General features: G+C 48.7%; 1 protein-coding gene across 1 annotated transcript; it reads right to left on the bottom strand.

The window, feature by feature from the left end:
* Positions 1-482: 482 nt before the first annotated feature.
* Positions 483-7,713, bottom strand: LOC307207386 (retinal homeobox protein Rx1). Its single transcript, XM_079961162.1, has 3 exons — positions 7,607-7,713; positions 2,128-2,383; positions 483-1,223 (listed from the first exon to the last, which is right to left on the bottom strand). The coding sequence occupies exons 2-3, from the start codon at positions 2,368-2,370 to the stop codon at positions 780-782; spliced, it is 687 nt and encodes a 228-aa protein (XP_079817288.1). The 5' UTR covers positions 2,371-2,383; positions 7,607-7,713; the 3' UTR covers positions 483-779.
* Between the last annotated feature and the right edge of the window lie 8,672 nt (positions 7,714-16,385).

The following is a 16,385-nucleotide window of genomic DNA, read 5'->3' on the forward strand; positions in this document are numbered from 1 at the left end:
ATGTGTAAACAGAAAGTGGTCTGCCCACTTTGGAATGCAATCTGCTTTGGGTCGAAACAAAGGGGCTGTCCATCTGGCCTGGAGGGATTTACGACTGATGGGTGCCAGTCGGGATGGTTAATAGTCATTTTGTTCTCCTGCAATCAATACAAATCAGTTGCTCCAAGACTGAATCTGCCCTCTATGAGGACTAGTGACTTGGTGCAATGTCACAGCCTTGCCAAGGGCATCTGGTCCTGTTTTTTCAATCTCCATCACAACCTTCGTTTTCTTGTTTTTGATTTCCCCTTTCCAGGGGGTGCAGGAATCACTGAATCCAACCAGTCCAATCCACAACTCAGAATATCACCCAGATATCTGCTAGAAGAGGAATATGGCAGAGCCCAAACTGCCAAACTTCTGTGGAGAGATGTCCTTCATCCCCATAACAACTGGAACCGCCCCCATGCAAGGAGAAGATCCCCTGTGGGGAATTCCCCCAACCAGAGTCAGAGTGAAAGTGGGGAGAGCAAGAACTTCAGTATTTGAGTCCGTGGTGCTAAATTCTCTCATTCGAGGCAACGCCCGACTATGACTGCAAAACCATCGCCATTATCCAGCGTAAACCCAGCTGGCTTGAAGCAGAAACGCCGTCTGCAGTGCCTGAGAGGCCACGTCATAGTCATTGGCCGCGATGGAAGAAGCTGAGAGCCGCCTGGCGAGAGACCACGCGGTGTCGATTCCTTCCTCTGTCCCCCTTCCTGGCCAGTGTTTGGCATGGTGGGTCACCTGCCCCGCCATCAAATGGGCTGCCACGTTTTGTCAATGGTCTGGATGTGCTCCTTGGCCTTCATCCGCAGCGAAGCGATGCTGGAGCTGCGCTGGTCCACGTCCTCCAGAGGGTACTTGTCCACAAAGGTGGTGGCGCACTGGTAGGCGGCGGGGGCCATGGGCTGCATGCTCTGGGGCATGGCGGGCGGGCTGTTGAGGAAGGAGTGCCCTGTGTAGGCCGGCTGGAGGCCTTGCGTGGGGCCCATGAAGCCCGGGATGCTGTGGACGGCTGTGGCGCTGGAGATGGGCGAGGTCAGCCAGGGGTCCAAGGGGAGGGAGTTGCCGATGGGCCCCACGTTGGGGGCGATGGGGGGCCTGTTGAACGACAGCATGGGGGCATCGTGGAGCTTCATGGAGTTGGCCTCCATCTTCTCTTGCCGGCGCCACTTGGCCCTCCGATTCTGGAACCAGACCTGAGAAAAGGAGAAGCACCTTCTCAAAGCATCCAGTGCAGCATCAGCATCGTTATTATATATTTATTGGCACCCTGCCTTTTCCCCTGATGGCACTCAAGGTAGCTTACAGATAAAAACAAGAATTGCTAAAAACAGAAAAACAATATATATCTATTAAAAATAAACATTGATAATTGCAATAAATTCAGCGGGCAGAATTCAGCAGCCAGGTTGCTCACTGGAGCAAGACGGTTTGAGCAGCTTACACCAATCCCGGTCCGACTGCACTGGCTACCAATTAGTTTCTGACCCCAATTCAAAGTGCTGGTTCTGACCAATTAAGCCTTAAATGGCTCAGGACCACAATACCTCAAGGACTGCCTCTTCCCATATACACCTACCCAGACCCTGAGATCATCTTCCGAGGCCCTTCTTCATGTGCCTCCTCCTTGAGAGGTGTGGAGGGTGGCAACACGAGAGCAGGGCCTTCTCTGCAGTGGCTCCCCCGTCTATGGAATGGTCTCCCCAGGGAAGTTCACTATACATCTTTAGGCGCCAGGCAAAAACGTTCCTTTTTAACCAGGCCTTTGGTTGATCTGATTTACATCCTATGCCCTTTTAAAATGTGGGGTTTTTTTGGGGGGGGGGGAAGCTATTGGGTTGTTGTTATTTTTATTATGTATTTTGTGGTTTTATATCTTGATTTCATTCTGAGACCCCCGGGTACAGAGTGGTATATAAATTCAAAGAAGAAGAGGAAGAAACAGCCCGGCCCCCTTATTAAAAGCACCCAGTTCCCCTGACACCTGGAGACCCACGGCTGAGAGAGGCTGCTGTCGATGGACCAGTGGTCTGACTCCATCATGGCAGCGCCATCAGCTCCACCACTTTGTCCCAAGAGCTCCTCGTTGTTCTTGCTCACCTGAACCCGGACCTCTGGCAAGTTGACTTTCATGGCCAGTTCCTCGCGGCTGTAGACGTCCGGGTAGTGAGACTTCTCAAAGGCCCTCTCCAGCTCGTGCAGCTGGTAGGTGGTGAAGGTGGTCCGGTTCCGGCGATGCTTCTTCTTGGGCTGCTCCTCCTCCAGGTTCTCCGGCGTGGTCCCCTCGCTGTCCACGCTCTTCGGCAGCTCGCTCAGCTCCCCCTCGCACTTGCTGAGGAACATCTCGGCCGTCGACCTGCGCAGACCGTGGAAACGGGGAAAAGTCAGAGGGCTCCGGGTGGTTCTGAGCAGTGTACTTTTCAGGGGCAGATATAGTGGGTCACATAGTGGTGGCCAGGAATTCCCGGCAGGCAATTAGGAGAGGAGATGGCTAGAGGAGTGATGGGTTGCTTGGTTCCTCCTTCGCTGGTCAGTGGTGGCTGCAGAGCCAGTGCAGAAATTTAAAGGGCCCGCCAAGGGCTAGTCCACTTTCTATATGAATGATTGCAATTAGCCAAGAGGTTTAGTAAACCGAGTGTCTAGGCTAAACATTGCAAAGAACTTTCTGGTGTTTTGCACAAAGCAAAACACAGCCATCGTTTGAATTTTTCCACTGACCCGAATTTTGCAATGCAATGCTTTCCTTGTACAGCCAAGCAAGCTGTACAAAAATGTTTGTACTGAGCTAAGAGTGTGTCTCAGAAATTCACAAACTAGTGAGAATAACCCACGAAACCCACGTTATATCAGAAAAAATCACTTTGCAAAAATATGTGTGGGCGCTTGGGGAAATTGCATACAGAAATGTGCATATTAGGATGCATTTGCCATGAAATGTTGATGGGTTTTCATGAAGACTCACTTTAAACAATATTTTTGCAAACTGAGGTGGAAACATGGAGAACTGAGCGTGAGATTGGAAAATGAGAAACTGGGAGAAATCGCAATTAACCCATTAATGCGCGCCACATTCTGCGTGAAAAGGAAGTGTTCTAGCTCTGAGCTAGTATCCTTCGCCTAAAAATGAAAGAGTCTTCTGGTCCTCATAGCTCTGTTGCCCACACTGACTGGCAGCAGGTGTCTGTGCTTGGAGATGCTAAGGGTCAAACTTAGAGCATGTGTCTCCCTTCTGCATCCCGACCCCAACCTGGAATGTCATCTATGACTTGATGCTAAGGAAGCATTTGATGCATTTAAAGAGGACTCTATCAGATTTGCAGTTTTCAAAGCTGCATGAGATCCACAACACCCTGTTTAGGAAGCAGGTCTCCAACCAACCAACCTTTTAAAAAATGAACATATTACAGGAAAGTGTGCATATATGCATATGAAAATAACATTCAATGATACATTACGTTAGGATAAATTTCTTTCAAAAATGTGTTTGTTAAGTATAAACTGCATACCAAAATATGATTATTAGCATAAATTTGCATTAGAATGCTAGGGAATTTTCATGAGGATTAATTTTTTTCTCTTACAAGCTGTGGCAGAAATGTGGAAAGCTGAATTTAAAATGGGAAAGGGTCTTTCCATCCCTCCTTTAGGGTTGCAATAAGGGAATCCTTAGTCCCCTAAGGAGAGGGCCATCTTTCCTGCCTCTCTAAGGCAAAAGAAAAAAATGCCCCTTTTGCAGATAATAATTAACAACAATAAAATATCAACAGTTTGGGAGTAGAATCCCAGACCAGCTCATTACCTCGGGTACAGTTTAGTGCAATTTAATTATTCCCAAAATTTGTTTAAAAGCAGGGTGGGGTGCTAGTACCTCAGGTTTGAAATCTTTTGGTGAAGAAAATGAAGAAGGCAGGAGAGCAAGCCAGACCTGGTCCCTTTTCCTGAGATGTCAGGTCCAAGGGGGACGCCAGCAGGTGGAAGCGGCCAGAGCCTCCTGGTCTGCCTGCTGCTTTCCAAGTTGGCACAACGCTGTGTCTGCCAAGCTCCACTACAAGAGCCCTGATCCTGGCTAAATCCCTGGATCAGGCGGATGAGGAGACACCTGTCTCGTGCCACTACTTCCTCCCCCCCCTCTCTCACACACACATCTAGGATAACCTTCTACCAAGCCAAGGGATGGGCTGCTCCCAAAGGCAAAGATTCTAGACCTCATGGCCTTGAGTAAGGCAATTGTTTCAAAGAGGAACCGAGGAAGCGGCCATGGGTCCCTCTCACTCTGTGGGGCAACAGGGGCTGCAGGGCTGCAGACAGGGAGTCCCTTCACAGCCCCACCAGGGATTGAAGCTCCCACTGGGAGTCCCCTTCTTCTCCTGCCTCCCTCTGAGTTCTGCAAGGGGGACACTGAGCCCATGGAGCAGCAGGAAGCTGGCAGGCTTGCAAGGCAGGAAAGGGGGGGGCTGGATGAGAGTGGACTGAGGCTGGCGGGGCAATGTCCCATTTCCGTGAATGGACCAGCCTCTACCCCCAGTTTGTGCCCTTGTAACAATGTCCCCCAAACTGTTAGGGAGAGGGTGAAAGCGTTCAGTTACATAGCAACACAACGGGGACTTGCAATCAGATGTCCTGTTCCAGGCAGCCAGAGATGTTCTCCTTTTAAAACGAGTTTCTGCCCCCTGGCAGAATGAGCTCTTATGGATTTTGAGCCTCAGTTTCCCAATGGCATGCTGTGGATTGTTCTTTCCCTTCTGCGTTTTCCCCCAGGACCTCCGCAGCCAACTTAATTATGGTGATAGGAGGGTGAGGTATAAAAGGAGAGAGGGAGGGAGGGTTGTGGGAGAGTAGCAATCATTGCAGCTTTGAGATACAGAGAAAGTGGAGGCAGGATTGTGTCCCGTACAAAGAGCGGCTCAATGGTGCATTGATTTCAACAGGACTTCTCCTGTCACAGTGTGGGTAGGGACATGAATCTCCCACTCCCCACATCTGGGTGGGAAGCCCCAGTCCCAGGGGCCACATGCCTCCCGCTATAATTCTGTGGGGCCCTCAGGGCTACCCCCTTCCTCTCTGGCCCTGCAGCATCGTCTGAGGCTGCCTCTCCCTGGCCTGGATGGAGAATGGGGTGGGTGTGGGTGGGTGGATGTGTGAACCTTTGTGCGGCTGGGATGTAGCTGTTTGTGCAGAAGAGTCACCCAGTTTTTCATCTGAGCCCCTCCACATCCCCCAGCGCCATGTGTCCTGCTGTTCCAAAGACTTCCTACGATGACATTGCGACTCACTGGCTGAAAACTGTCCCCAGTCTCAGCTGCACAGCAAATGATTTTTGGAAGGGGGAAGCTTTTCTAAAGTGGCCTGAAATGAATGCTCATGGGGGGGGGGGGGGAGGCTGGGGGGCATGTTTGTGTTTCTGAGCCATCATTTTTGCTCCCTGAAAAACTGGCCTTGCACACCTTATTGTGGCGTAAGCATTTGTGGCCTCCTGGGATTATATTGATTCGGGAGGTGGCGAGTAATTTGCATGGGCCCTGATCCAACAGGAAATTCTCCTGTGCAACCCGCATGTGTCGCTCTCACCAGCTGCCACTTAGCAACCTACTGGGCTACGTTCAAGGTGTAAAAGGCCCTATAGAGTGTGGGATCAGGAGACCTGAAAGGCTGTCTCCCCCGCTATAGTCCCATTTACTCTGTAGGTGATGCCACCTTTTCAGGAGTCTCCTTCTGCACAATGTAGGCCCTTTGGAATTCCCTTTCCCTTAAATGTCTTTTGGGCACCTCCTCTGGCAACAAGCCTTTGAAGTAGAGATCTTCCCAATCTGCATCTGCATCAGAATTGCTTTTTGCAATTCTTTTAAAGACTGTTTGATCACTTACTGATGCCTGTCCCCCTCCCCCCCCCCGCCTGCCCCCACTCCTTAGGAAGGAAGGGTGGGATATAAACATAATTGCAAAAAATAAATGTATAGCCCTGTCGTTTGTGCAGGAGAAGTCCCTGTTGGGTCTGCTAAGCCTTTCCCCATTCCCTGGACTGGATCCATCACCCTCAGCGATGCTCTGGATCCTGCCCTCAGGCCAAGCTACCTCTGGATCCCCTACACAAAATTAGAAGGGGGAAGGAATCTAATTTGGTTCATGTTTAAAGGCAAACCTGCCTAAGTCACACTCCCTAAAACGAAACAATACTTGCTCCGCCCAGCCACAAACTGGAAATGTGGAGAATCAAACTTAAGAATGGAAATGACGCAAACCCCCCCCCCCGCAAAATCTGAGAAACTGAAATTAATGGATTTCCCCCTCCCTGTACAAAATTTCACACTGCAACAGAAAGTTTGTCTCTTAGGCATCTTCCCTTCTCCGCCCCGCCCCAACAAAATTCTTCTGACACCCTGTTGCATTTCCATCTGTAGCCCCCCCCCCCCCCGCCCTGCAGGGTTTGTGCCCAGGCCAGGTTGGGTGGAGTTGTCCACAAGTGACTTCCTGGGAAAAGAAACTGAGTCAGTTTCAGCTCTCTTTGTCCAACACTTCCTTCCACAATTCAGCCTCTTGGCCTTCACAGTACTCAAGAAGGCAGAGGTGATGTCAAAAGATGTGCTGAATTTATTTATTTATTTTCAAGCTCTTAACAAAAGGTTTTAGCTAAAATTTATGTAGTTAGAAAAATAGACAGTTTATTTATCCACTTTTTCCTGCCTGATTGTCCTAGCCAGGCTCAGTATGTCTTTCCCCCTCATATCTTTTTTCTTTTTGAAACAATCAACTCCACCTTATCCACAGCAGGTTTTTTTTTCCCTTTTTGGCTTTAAGTTCTTAAGCTCGAAGATTGAAAGGAAAAGCATCGCCGAGACGCACAATCTCTTGGGGATTTAGTTGCTATCCGAATGTTGATTTATTCTTAAAAGACACTTTTGCTTTCCGGCAATGTTACAGGGACTGGAAACGGGATGGGGGGGGCAGAAAGGGCATTTTGCTGGGCCCACTTGTGGCAAAGGGGGAGCAGTTCTGGAATATTGGGGGGGGTCCCCCATGCCCTCCTAATATGGTCTAATATTGGGGAGGAAAGTAATAAAAGTTCCCAGCTGTAGAATTCAGTGAAGCCAGCCTTCTTGGGAAGGAGAGAGACACTTCCTGGAATGTAGAAATCAGGTCAACTGGGGCTGGGTGTTATATTCTTGCTTCAGCTGATCAGCTTGAACTGCCTATTGATGACCTTAATTTGTATTATTATTCACATCTATGTTGGGATTCCGTGATTTCAGTGGCAATTTTATTTAGGTGGGGTCGAGGGGTTACGGTTGGGCCCCTCTGCAACTTACTGCTATGCTCTCCTTCCTCCCTTTCAAATTGTTAAAATAAAAAAAGCAATTATCCTCTATATTTGCAGCCCCTGTTTCAGGGGTTGGGAGTCATAGCAAACCTCTAGCACTCTCTGGAACGGAGAGGAAAACAATCTACTTGTCTCAATTTTCTGTCAGGATTTGGTATGAATCTTCGGCAAAATCCCCCAGGGCAGCAACATTAACAAGCGATGGATATAATCATATCGAAAGGAAACAAGAGAAAAGAAAGATGGTTACGAAGGCTCTGTTACCTGCTCCCGGCCCTACTTGGATTTGCTCAGAAGTATTTAACTTTGACGGTCCCCTTCAGGAAGCCAAACAAGCGGCTAACTCGCTCACAATCTTCTCGCTTGGCAGCCAAGATGCTCAGTGGTCGCCTTAGCTGTCACGGAGCCCACCTCGCCTAAAGCCCCAAGGAGATTCTTTATTTAGTCTTGCAGATGTCACTGGACCCTTGCAGACTGGAAATGAGTCCAGCGGATTAGGACGAGGTTATTAATTGGAGGCCTTCCCCTTTAAGAATGATTGACAGTTACTTTCTGGCTAAGTAATTGCTCTAAGTGTCCCCTTGGTTCATCCACTGGGCTGGGCTGGGCTGGGGGCGGCTGGCAGTGCGGAGGGGACACCCAGGCACCGCAATGATGGGCCAAGCGGCGCCCGCCCCCTCCCCACTTGGATTGTCTTCCACACAAAAGCCCCCCGCTGCAGTTTCCCCTCCTAATCCCCTCATTACAGGAGAGGGAAAGAATGATTAGACACAGAGAGAAGAAAAGAAGGGGCACCACAGAAATGGAGGGAGGGTGGAAACAATGGCCTTTGTCTTTGAGCAGCAGGCTGAAGGGATGGATCCCAGGGCCGGGGGGGGGGGGAGCTCCTTGCTCTGCAGCCAAGGGATGTGTGAACTGGCATGGCAGAGCCTGGAAGCACCACCAAGGATGCTTTGGGGGGTCAGGTGCGAAGCTGAACGTGGCTTGTGCCGTAATGCCACTAGTGAACCCTGGGCACAATCGAGCAGGAGGTTCAGCAGCCCTAATGTGTGTCAAAGTGTAGGGAGACCCTGCTTGAAGGAACACATGCAGCAGGAGAGAAGCTTCTGGCAGGATCATGGCCCACAGGCCTCCCCCTCCGCCCCAGTTTCGTCCTCCGAAGTGCAAGTGACCAGGCCTTATGGTGGGCCTCCCTCTGACACCCCCCCCACATGGGCAGCTTGCCTGATGCCTGGCTGTGTGTGGCCAGGATGGAGAAACTATTGTGGCCCTTGGATTTGAGTCCGTTATCTGGACACCAGGCATGGCAACCACGGCCTCAGCCTCCAAAATGTCCTGAGATACTTTGACCATTGCGAAGAGCCCGGCTGGGTGAGAGGCCGGTATCCTGCTCTCAAACATGCATCTGTGGGAAGCCCACAAGCCAGGGTCTGCCCCACGTTTTGTCCCTCAGGAGAGAAAGGTCACATCCACAGTGGACCTTTGAAGCACCTTGAAAGTGCATGGCTTCCCCCAAAGAACCCTGGGCCCTGAGCTACCATTTGCAGGACCATCAACAAACTACACTTCCCATGAATCTCTGGGGGAAGCCATGCACTTTCAAGGTGCTTTAAATGCACGCTGTGGGTGGGAGCTCTGCCTCTCCCTACGCAGCTCCCATTCACCTGCCATGACTAACAGATCCTGACTAGGGTGGGGCAGCTGTGTTAGTTTGGGCTTCTCTCGCTTTCTCACTTTTCCCAGTCTTAGGTTCGGTTCTTCAAATTTCGACATCAGTTTGCAATTATTGCTATTTCATCATGAAAATTCATGAGTGTTCTGGTGCAAATTCCTCCGAATGATATACAAGTTTTTATGCAGTTTTCCTAGTGACCTTTTTCAGTGTGAGGGCCAAAATCTCTTCCGTGCAGGCTTCTGGGGGGGGGCAAGGGGGTGGCTCTGAGATTTCCCAGCCTTGTTCTAGACTGGGGAAGTAAAGAATCTGATGGAACTCATAACATGATTGCTTTTTAGAATGTAAGCTTTGAAATGTTCTATTTTGTATAAACTGTGAGCATAGGATTTAAAACGTAGTTACATTGTGTTTGTTGTGCTTCTGTGCCTTTTACACACACACACACACAGACATCACGCTCAAAGCAGCTTACAGCAAAGAAAACACGAACACATTTGCAAAAACAATTTAATTATTATGAAATGAAGGCAGCAAAACAACACAATAGCAAATATAAAAGGTAAAGGTAAAGGTACCCCTGCCCGTACGGGCCAGTCTTGACAGACTCTGGGGTTGTGCGCCCATCTCACTTAAGAGGCCAGGGGCCAGCGCTGTCCGGAGACACTTCCGGGTCACGTGGCCAGCGTGACATCGCTGCTCTGGCCAGAGCCAGAGCCGCACACGGAAACGCCGTTTACCTTCCCGCTGGTAAGCGGTCCCTATTTATCTACTTGCACCCGGAGGTGCTTTCGAACTGCTAGGTTGGCAGGCGCTGGGATCGAGCAGCGGGAGCGCACCCCGCTGCAGGGATTCGAACCGCCGACCTTTCAATCGGCAAGCCCTAGGCGCTGAGGCTTTAACCCACAGCGCCATATAGTAGCATGCAAAAGGCAATATTTCAGTGCAGCACTGTAAATATAGCAAGATGACATAAAGGGCCTCCAGCATCTCACAGCAAAAATAATAAGGTAGCTTTGCAGGTTCCCTTTGGTCTGAGAAATGCCCCCCCCCCGGAATATCCTCTGACCACTTCCTGGTGATGCTTGCGGCCTGGCAACATCCCAGCGCCATCTCCTACCCACCATGGCTTGGTCTCGGGCTCCAGCCTTTACCGCCAGCCAGCAGGATTCAAATCTGCCCATCTGCCATCTGGGACCAATCAACGGCTGTCAGCTTAACACCTTAATACTGCTCTGTGCTGTTCCTGGAGGGACCTTGCGATGGGTTTCATGGATGCCACTTTTGGGTCCAGGGAGGAATTTGTCCCCTCAGGCGAATAGGGCCTGTCTGAGGGTTTTGCCCACAACTTTGGTGAATATGGCATTGGGTTCGTTCCTGGTCTTTGGCAGAGGGAGAATAGTAGCCTCTGCTTCCCTCTGCCTCCTTAGTGGTGGGGAGGTCCATTTGCCCAACACTAAACTCATTTACATCTGTAACCACCAAGCTTGTGGCCTATTTTAAAACTGTTTTTGTGTCCTTCTTTACTGATATAGCAGAGCAGGCTCAGGGTACACAAATTGGTCACACTCTGTCTCCTGCTAGTCTTCCAGAGGCTGGTTTCTCAAATGGATTTTAAGGGAAGCACAACCCACACAAACTCAGGTTTTCTTTGGTGAGAACAGCAAAATCCAGCAATGACACTGCTGTTTGGCCTGTGGAGGATTAAAAGATTCAAAAGTTTTTGTATCGCGAGAAGATGCTCCTCTGCCTTGTGCCTTCGTGTTTCTGTGCACAAATAGCTTTTTCCAAAAAACAACTCCCCCCTCAAATAACGAAGGCTTAGTTTGGATTCTCCAACAGCTCTCTCTCAATGAAAATATATACTATGTATTGATTTTATATTTGAGGTTTCTAAGCAGAGGTTGGGGGGCCATCTGTCAGGGATGCTTTGCATTGCATTGCAGTGGGTTGGACTAGATGCCCCCTACTTGTGGGGGTCCCATTGGGGCATCTGCTTGGCCACTGGGAGAACAGGATGCTGGACTCCATGGGCCTTTCTGATTTGAAATGTGCAAGAAGAACCTTGCATCATGTTCTGATGCCGCTCATTGTACCTCCTTCTCCCACTCCGTGTTCTTGCTGGGACTAGCAGGCTTTCCCTCGAATGTCCAGCTGGGGAACAGAGTGCTTTTGAGTTTGTACAGCCCCCCCCCCTAGCCAGCAACAGAGGCTGTCAACCCTAGAAGTGCAAAGCTGGCATTCTTTCAACCAGAAGGCAATTTTGTCTTGATTTTACCACCCCTGAGCTTCCACCATCTGTCCCAAGTGGAGTTGGGCTCCTTTAAATTCATTTCATTAATTAAATGACATTTCAATTAAATCAACTATTTAGGCGTAATAAGCAGCCCACCCGCAAAGCTGAGAAAGAGAGCAAATGAGCCATTATTATTCACCAACTGCAACACATGCATGTGCAAAACAATTTTTAAAGAAGAAAAGTTCTTTTCAAAATAATTGTTGTTTTATTTTATTTTCAAAGGGAAGCATTTAATGTCACAACAAAGTGAGACTCCAATGCAAGCTAGATGCTTCCTCCTTGTTCTGGGGGTGAGGGAACTTGAGAGCCCCCAGGGCCAAGTCGTTCAGCATAAGGCTGGCACCGTTTACCAGGGTGGGGGGTGACGGGAGCCGACAACATGTGCAGGATGACCAGGGAAGATTAGCCTTCCTTTCTCTCTGATTCTCATTTTCCCAGTCTTAAAATTCATTTTCCCATGTTTCTGCATTGGTTTGAGATTCATTAATTTGTAAAGTCCTCCTAAAAACCCACCTGCATTTTAGTGTACATTTTCCCCAATTTATAAATGTTTACAGATGCAATTTTGGCCAATATACACTTTTTCTGCAAGGCAATATAAAGTTATTAGAATAACTTGTAACTAAGAACTTAAACCTGAGTTCACACATTTCCTCTTCCCTCCCAACCTACTTTGGAGTCATTCTTCTTAGATTGTAAACCTGAGAGTCAGTTAAAAAAGAGAGGGAGGAGCTGTCCGTATTGTCCCTGGAGACAGAAGGATGAGCTGGAAAGATGCTTGCAAGTTGCCCTGCAGAAAATGCTGGTCTCCTAAGCAGAGACACCCACAGCCTGACCCAAGGTGGGTTCCAAATACAGGGCAAAAGAGGAAGAAATGTCCTGCCCCCATGCATGTTTCGGTTAAAAGTGGGTTGTGGTTCTGAAAAGGTTGAAGACTGGACCATACTGGGGGAAACAGATGAATAGTCTGGCTGGATGTAAGATGGCTTCCCAGGTTCCTGCCCATTCAGAATCATGAGGACTAGCACCTGACTTTGCTAGCACCACTAGGAAGCTCTGGGGAAGTGAGGCAAGCCCTCTGCTGGGGTGCAGGGCCTGTGAGGTGCTTCACAATGCCCCTGATGCACCTGGGGGTGGATCTGCTGCGGATTGGGACCAGAAAGCACAGTGGTTGATCTCAGGGTAAAGGGAACTGTCCTGGAGCCACGGATCTCAGGGCTCCGTTTCTGGCAGAAAGGAAAGCGGCTAACCCAGCTGCCCTCTGCCAGTCTGAGCGGTATGAGGATTTAGTTTTTCCACACCCTGCCAGGCTCCCCCTCCTTGCCCCCCCCCACCTAACCTCCTTAAGGTGTCGTCAAAGGAGGGTGTTGAGCAGCGAGGAGGAAGAAATCGGAGGGCGATTATTTGCCCAATGATGATAATTGCCTTCCCAAGACGCAGATAGCAAATTGATTTCCTTCCTAGGCCGGGTCCTGTAATCACTTCATCACTTTAAAATATTAATGCTACACTTCTTTCCTCGTTTCCCAATTACCCTAATTGAAGCCAAATTGGCTAAAGAGGTGCAAGGCAGGGGTATCAAGGGGGTTTAGTTCACTCAAATGACAGTTTTAAACTTGACTAAGCCTATTAGACACCAAAGCTGATAACACTTAGAGACGCTGTGTCAGCTTACTGGAGGGGGGGCAAAGGATTGGGGAGATGGGGGGGGGCTAAGGCCAAGAGCTGGATGGCCTGGGGGGGGGAGGTGGCCACGTGACCAGCTCTTAAAAGGACTTAGCACTTTTTCAGTTCATTAAGAGAACTTTGCTGGATGGGACAAGGCTGGATCAGGGTGGGGTGGAATGCAGAAGGGCCCCAAAACATCCAAGGGCAGTTTATTGGGCAGAAAGGTGAGCAGCAGGGAGAAAGAAACTAGTTAGAGGGGTTCACAGGTCCTTCAAGGCTTCCTCCCACCGCAATACTTCTGCCCCTGCATTTAGAAATCATAAAAATGTGGAATGCAGTGAGGAATGCTCCTGTTTGGGGTGCCAGCCAACCAGCCAGCTGCCCCTCTTCGGCCTAGATGACCCTTGGGGTCCCTTCCAAGTCTACAATTCTATGCCCTGGAAAGGGGGGGGGAGCTAGTGAGGGCCTAGGAAGAGCCTGCTAGATCAGACTCAGGTCAGCCCCACACCGCACATTTAATTAACCCGTGGCACCAATCCCTGTGTCAATTAAAACACCCTTGGACAAACATCGAAACACAAAAAAGAGATCTCAGCTGGCTGCTGTGGATCCCTCTTGTAGTCACCAATTGCCTTCTGCTCTTTTTGATTAATAACTTTCCTGGATCAGACCTGGTGCTCTGCCCAGCACCCTCCTTCCAACAGTGGACAGTCAGGAAGCCCACAGCCAGCCCATCGTTCTGCACGCACCGTTCTGAAGGGACTGTGCCATTCTGAAGAAGGCCTGCCTAGGACTGTGGCTACAAAATTGTGCTCTCCATGCCTGTAGCATCAGAAGGGGAGACACAACTAGCTTTGATACCTCTGGCCAACTGCACCCGGAAGAAGTCTCTGTACCGCTCTTCTTCCTGACATGCACCTGGAACCCAAAGCCGCTAGTGTGGGGCATTCCCACATGACAATATGCCCAGTTCCCCTGAGTTATGTCTAAGCCCCGCGAGATTACACTGGGAAATCAATCTGATTACACGCACCCCAGCCCCATTTCCGCCACATCCAGGGCTAAGCTGGAGGTGACAGCTGCATGCTCCAAGCGCTGGCACAGCCCTGCGGCCGTCCTGGCACAGTTGTGTCCGGGAGAGGTGCAGGTCAGATGGTGAAGATGTGGGATTGTGGCCTTGAGCCAGAGATCTCCCAGCCCACCCCCAACAAGCTCACACACACATGCACACAACGTTCAGTTCCCCCGCTCCATACCCTCTCCTGGCACAGATGCTGAGTCCGGCCACAGCGGCAATAATCCCCAGAGGCAAAGAGGTGCCCTTATTGGCTCCTGCACTCGGCTGCTCTGGGTGCAGGCCGAGTCCCAAAGCAAACCTGCAAGGCCTGAGCAGGTTGAGCTGGTCTTTCTTGCAGGTGTGGATTCCCCCTGCACTGCTTTCCCATCACCGCAGCAGCCGGCCATCGTCCCCAGAGCCTGAGCTCCACTGCAATCCAAAACCGTCGCGCAGTCTCCCCTTGCAGTGCTTGTGTTGTGAGGAAGTTAACTGGGCTTAGTCAATTAATTAATATATTGCTGACGTGCTTTTGGGACCTTTGGACGAAATGGGCTTGGAGGGGGTGAGAATGTGTTATCATTCTCGGTAATCAATCCCATCAGGTCTTATTAACTAGCTCATTGTTTCATTACGATTCTTAATCTTGGGTTGTTTGGTGAAGAGAGAGAGAAGGGCCGGCAAAAGGGAGGCCAGGGGCCCCTGCGTATGGATCGACAGCCGAAGAAGGAGCAGGATCCTCCACTTTGCAGAAACTAAGCGTAAGACACGGGCTGGCATTTTCTGAAAATGCAGTGAAATCGGGGGTCAGCCAGAAATTGGGATTTGCAGAACCTGCCCTCCAATTTCCCCCAGCTGCCATGTGTGGCAATAATCCATTCTACTAGCATCTACTGGCTTAATCATGAGACACAGCTACTTTCTTATCTTTCCTTCCATCCTGCTTCCTCAAGAGTTTTAGCAATAGCTCCTGCGTCTGTGACCTTCTGTCCTTCTCTCATGGTTGCAAACTCAAAGTTCCTATTCCAGCCTTTGCTCTCTCAGCCCTTTTCTCACACATTTCAGTTTTCATTCAGGCTCTGGCAAGGTCGAGGTCCAGGTGTAATAGATCATGACGTTGTTACAAGCATCCCATTTCTGCAAGCCAAGAGAGGTGGCCAGGAGATGGATTTGTCTCAGAAGGGATCAGATCTGCCTTCCTGACTTTATTTTTTTTTAAATAATATTTATTAAAGTTTTAAAAGTTACAGAAAGAAAAGAAAAAGAATTAAACATAACAAAACCATACAATACAATACAAAGACAAAAATACTACATATACATAACAAAAATAAAACCAAAAACAATTAAAAGAAAAAGAGAAAAAACCACACATCCAATACTTTCAATATTATTAACTTTCATTTACTTGTTTCAGCGACCTCACACCTCCCTTTTTTTGTATTCCACTTTGATTAATTATCTCAGCAAATCCTTTCCATCTTCCTCAATTTTCTGTCCTATCATTTAACTTAACAAATTCTAACATTATTTTTTCCTTTAATCCATTTACAATCTATTGTACTTAATTCTTTATAACATTTCTGCTAAAGCCATGTAACTTGATTCCAACACCTTTCTAACATTCCTTAATTTTACAATATTTCTGTAAATAATCTTTAAATTTCTTCCAATCTTCTTCCACCATCTCTTCTCCCTGGTCTCGGATTCTGCCAGTCATTTCCGCCAATTCCATGTAGTCCATCAACTTCAACTGCGACTCTTCCCGGGTGGTAAATCTTGAGTCTTCCAATACTTCGCGATGAGTATTCTTGCTGCTGTTGTTGCATACATAAAAAAATGTTCTATCCTTCTTTGGCACCAATTGGCCGACCATGCCCAGGAGAAAGGCCTCTGGTTTCTTCAGGAAGATATATTTAAATACCTTTTTCATTTCATTATAAATCATCTCCCAGAATGTCTTAATCCTTGGGCATGTCCACCAAAGCTGAAAGAATGTACCTTCAGTCTCATTACATTTCCAACAATTGTTTTCGGGCAAATGATAAATTTTTGCAAGCTTGACTGGTGTCATGTACCACCTGTAAATCATTTTCATTAAATTCTCTCTTAGGGCATTACATGCCGTAAATTTCATACCTGTGGTCCATAACTGTTCCCAGTCAGCCATCATTATGTTATGTCCAACATCTTGTGCCCATTTAATCATAGCAGATTTCACCATTTCATCCTGAGTGTTCCATTTCAACAGCAAGTTATATATTCTTGACAAGTTCTTAGTTTTGGGATCTAACAATTCTGTTTCCAATTTTGATTTTTCCACCTGGAAGCCCAGTTTCTTATCTGTGTT

The sequence above is a fragment of the Podarcis cretensis genome (assembly GCF_951804945.1).
Source record: "Podarcis cretensis genome assembly, chromosome: 18".
Classification (NCBI taxonomy): domain Eukaryota; kingdom Metazoa; phylum Chordata; class Lepidosauria; order Squamata; family Lacertidae; genus Podarcis; species Podarcis cretensis.

Coding starts and splice junctions, on each gene's coding strand:
- LOC307207386 (XM_079961162.1), bottom strand. CDS start 2,370: ATGTTCCTCAGCAAGTGCGAGGGGGAGCTGAGCGAGCTGCCGAAGAGC. Junction 1,224..2,127: donor TGCCAGAGGTCCGGGTTCAG/GTGAGCAAGAAC, acceptor TCCTTTTCTCAG/GTCTGGTTCCAGAATCGGAG.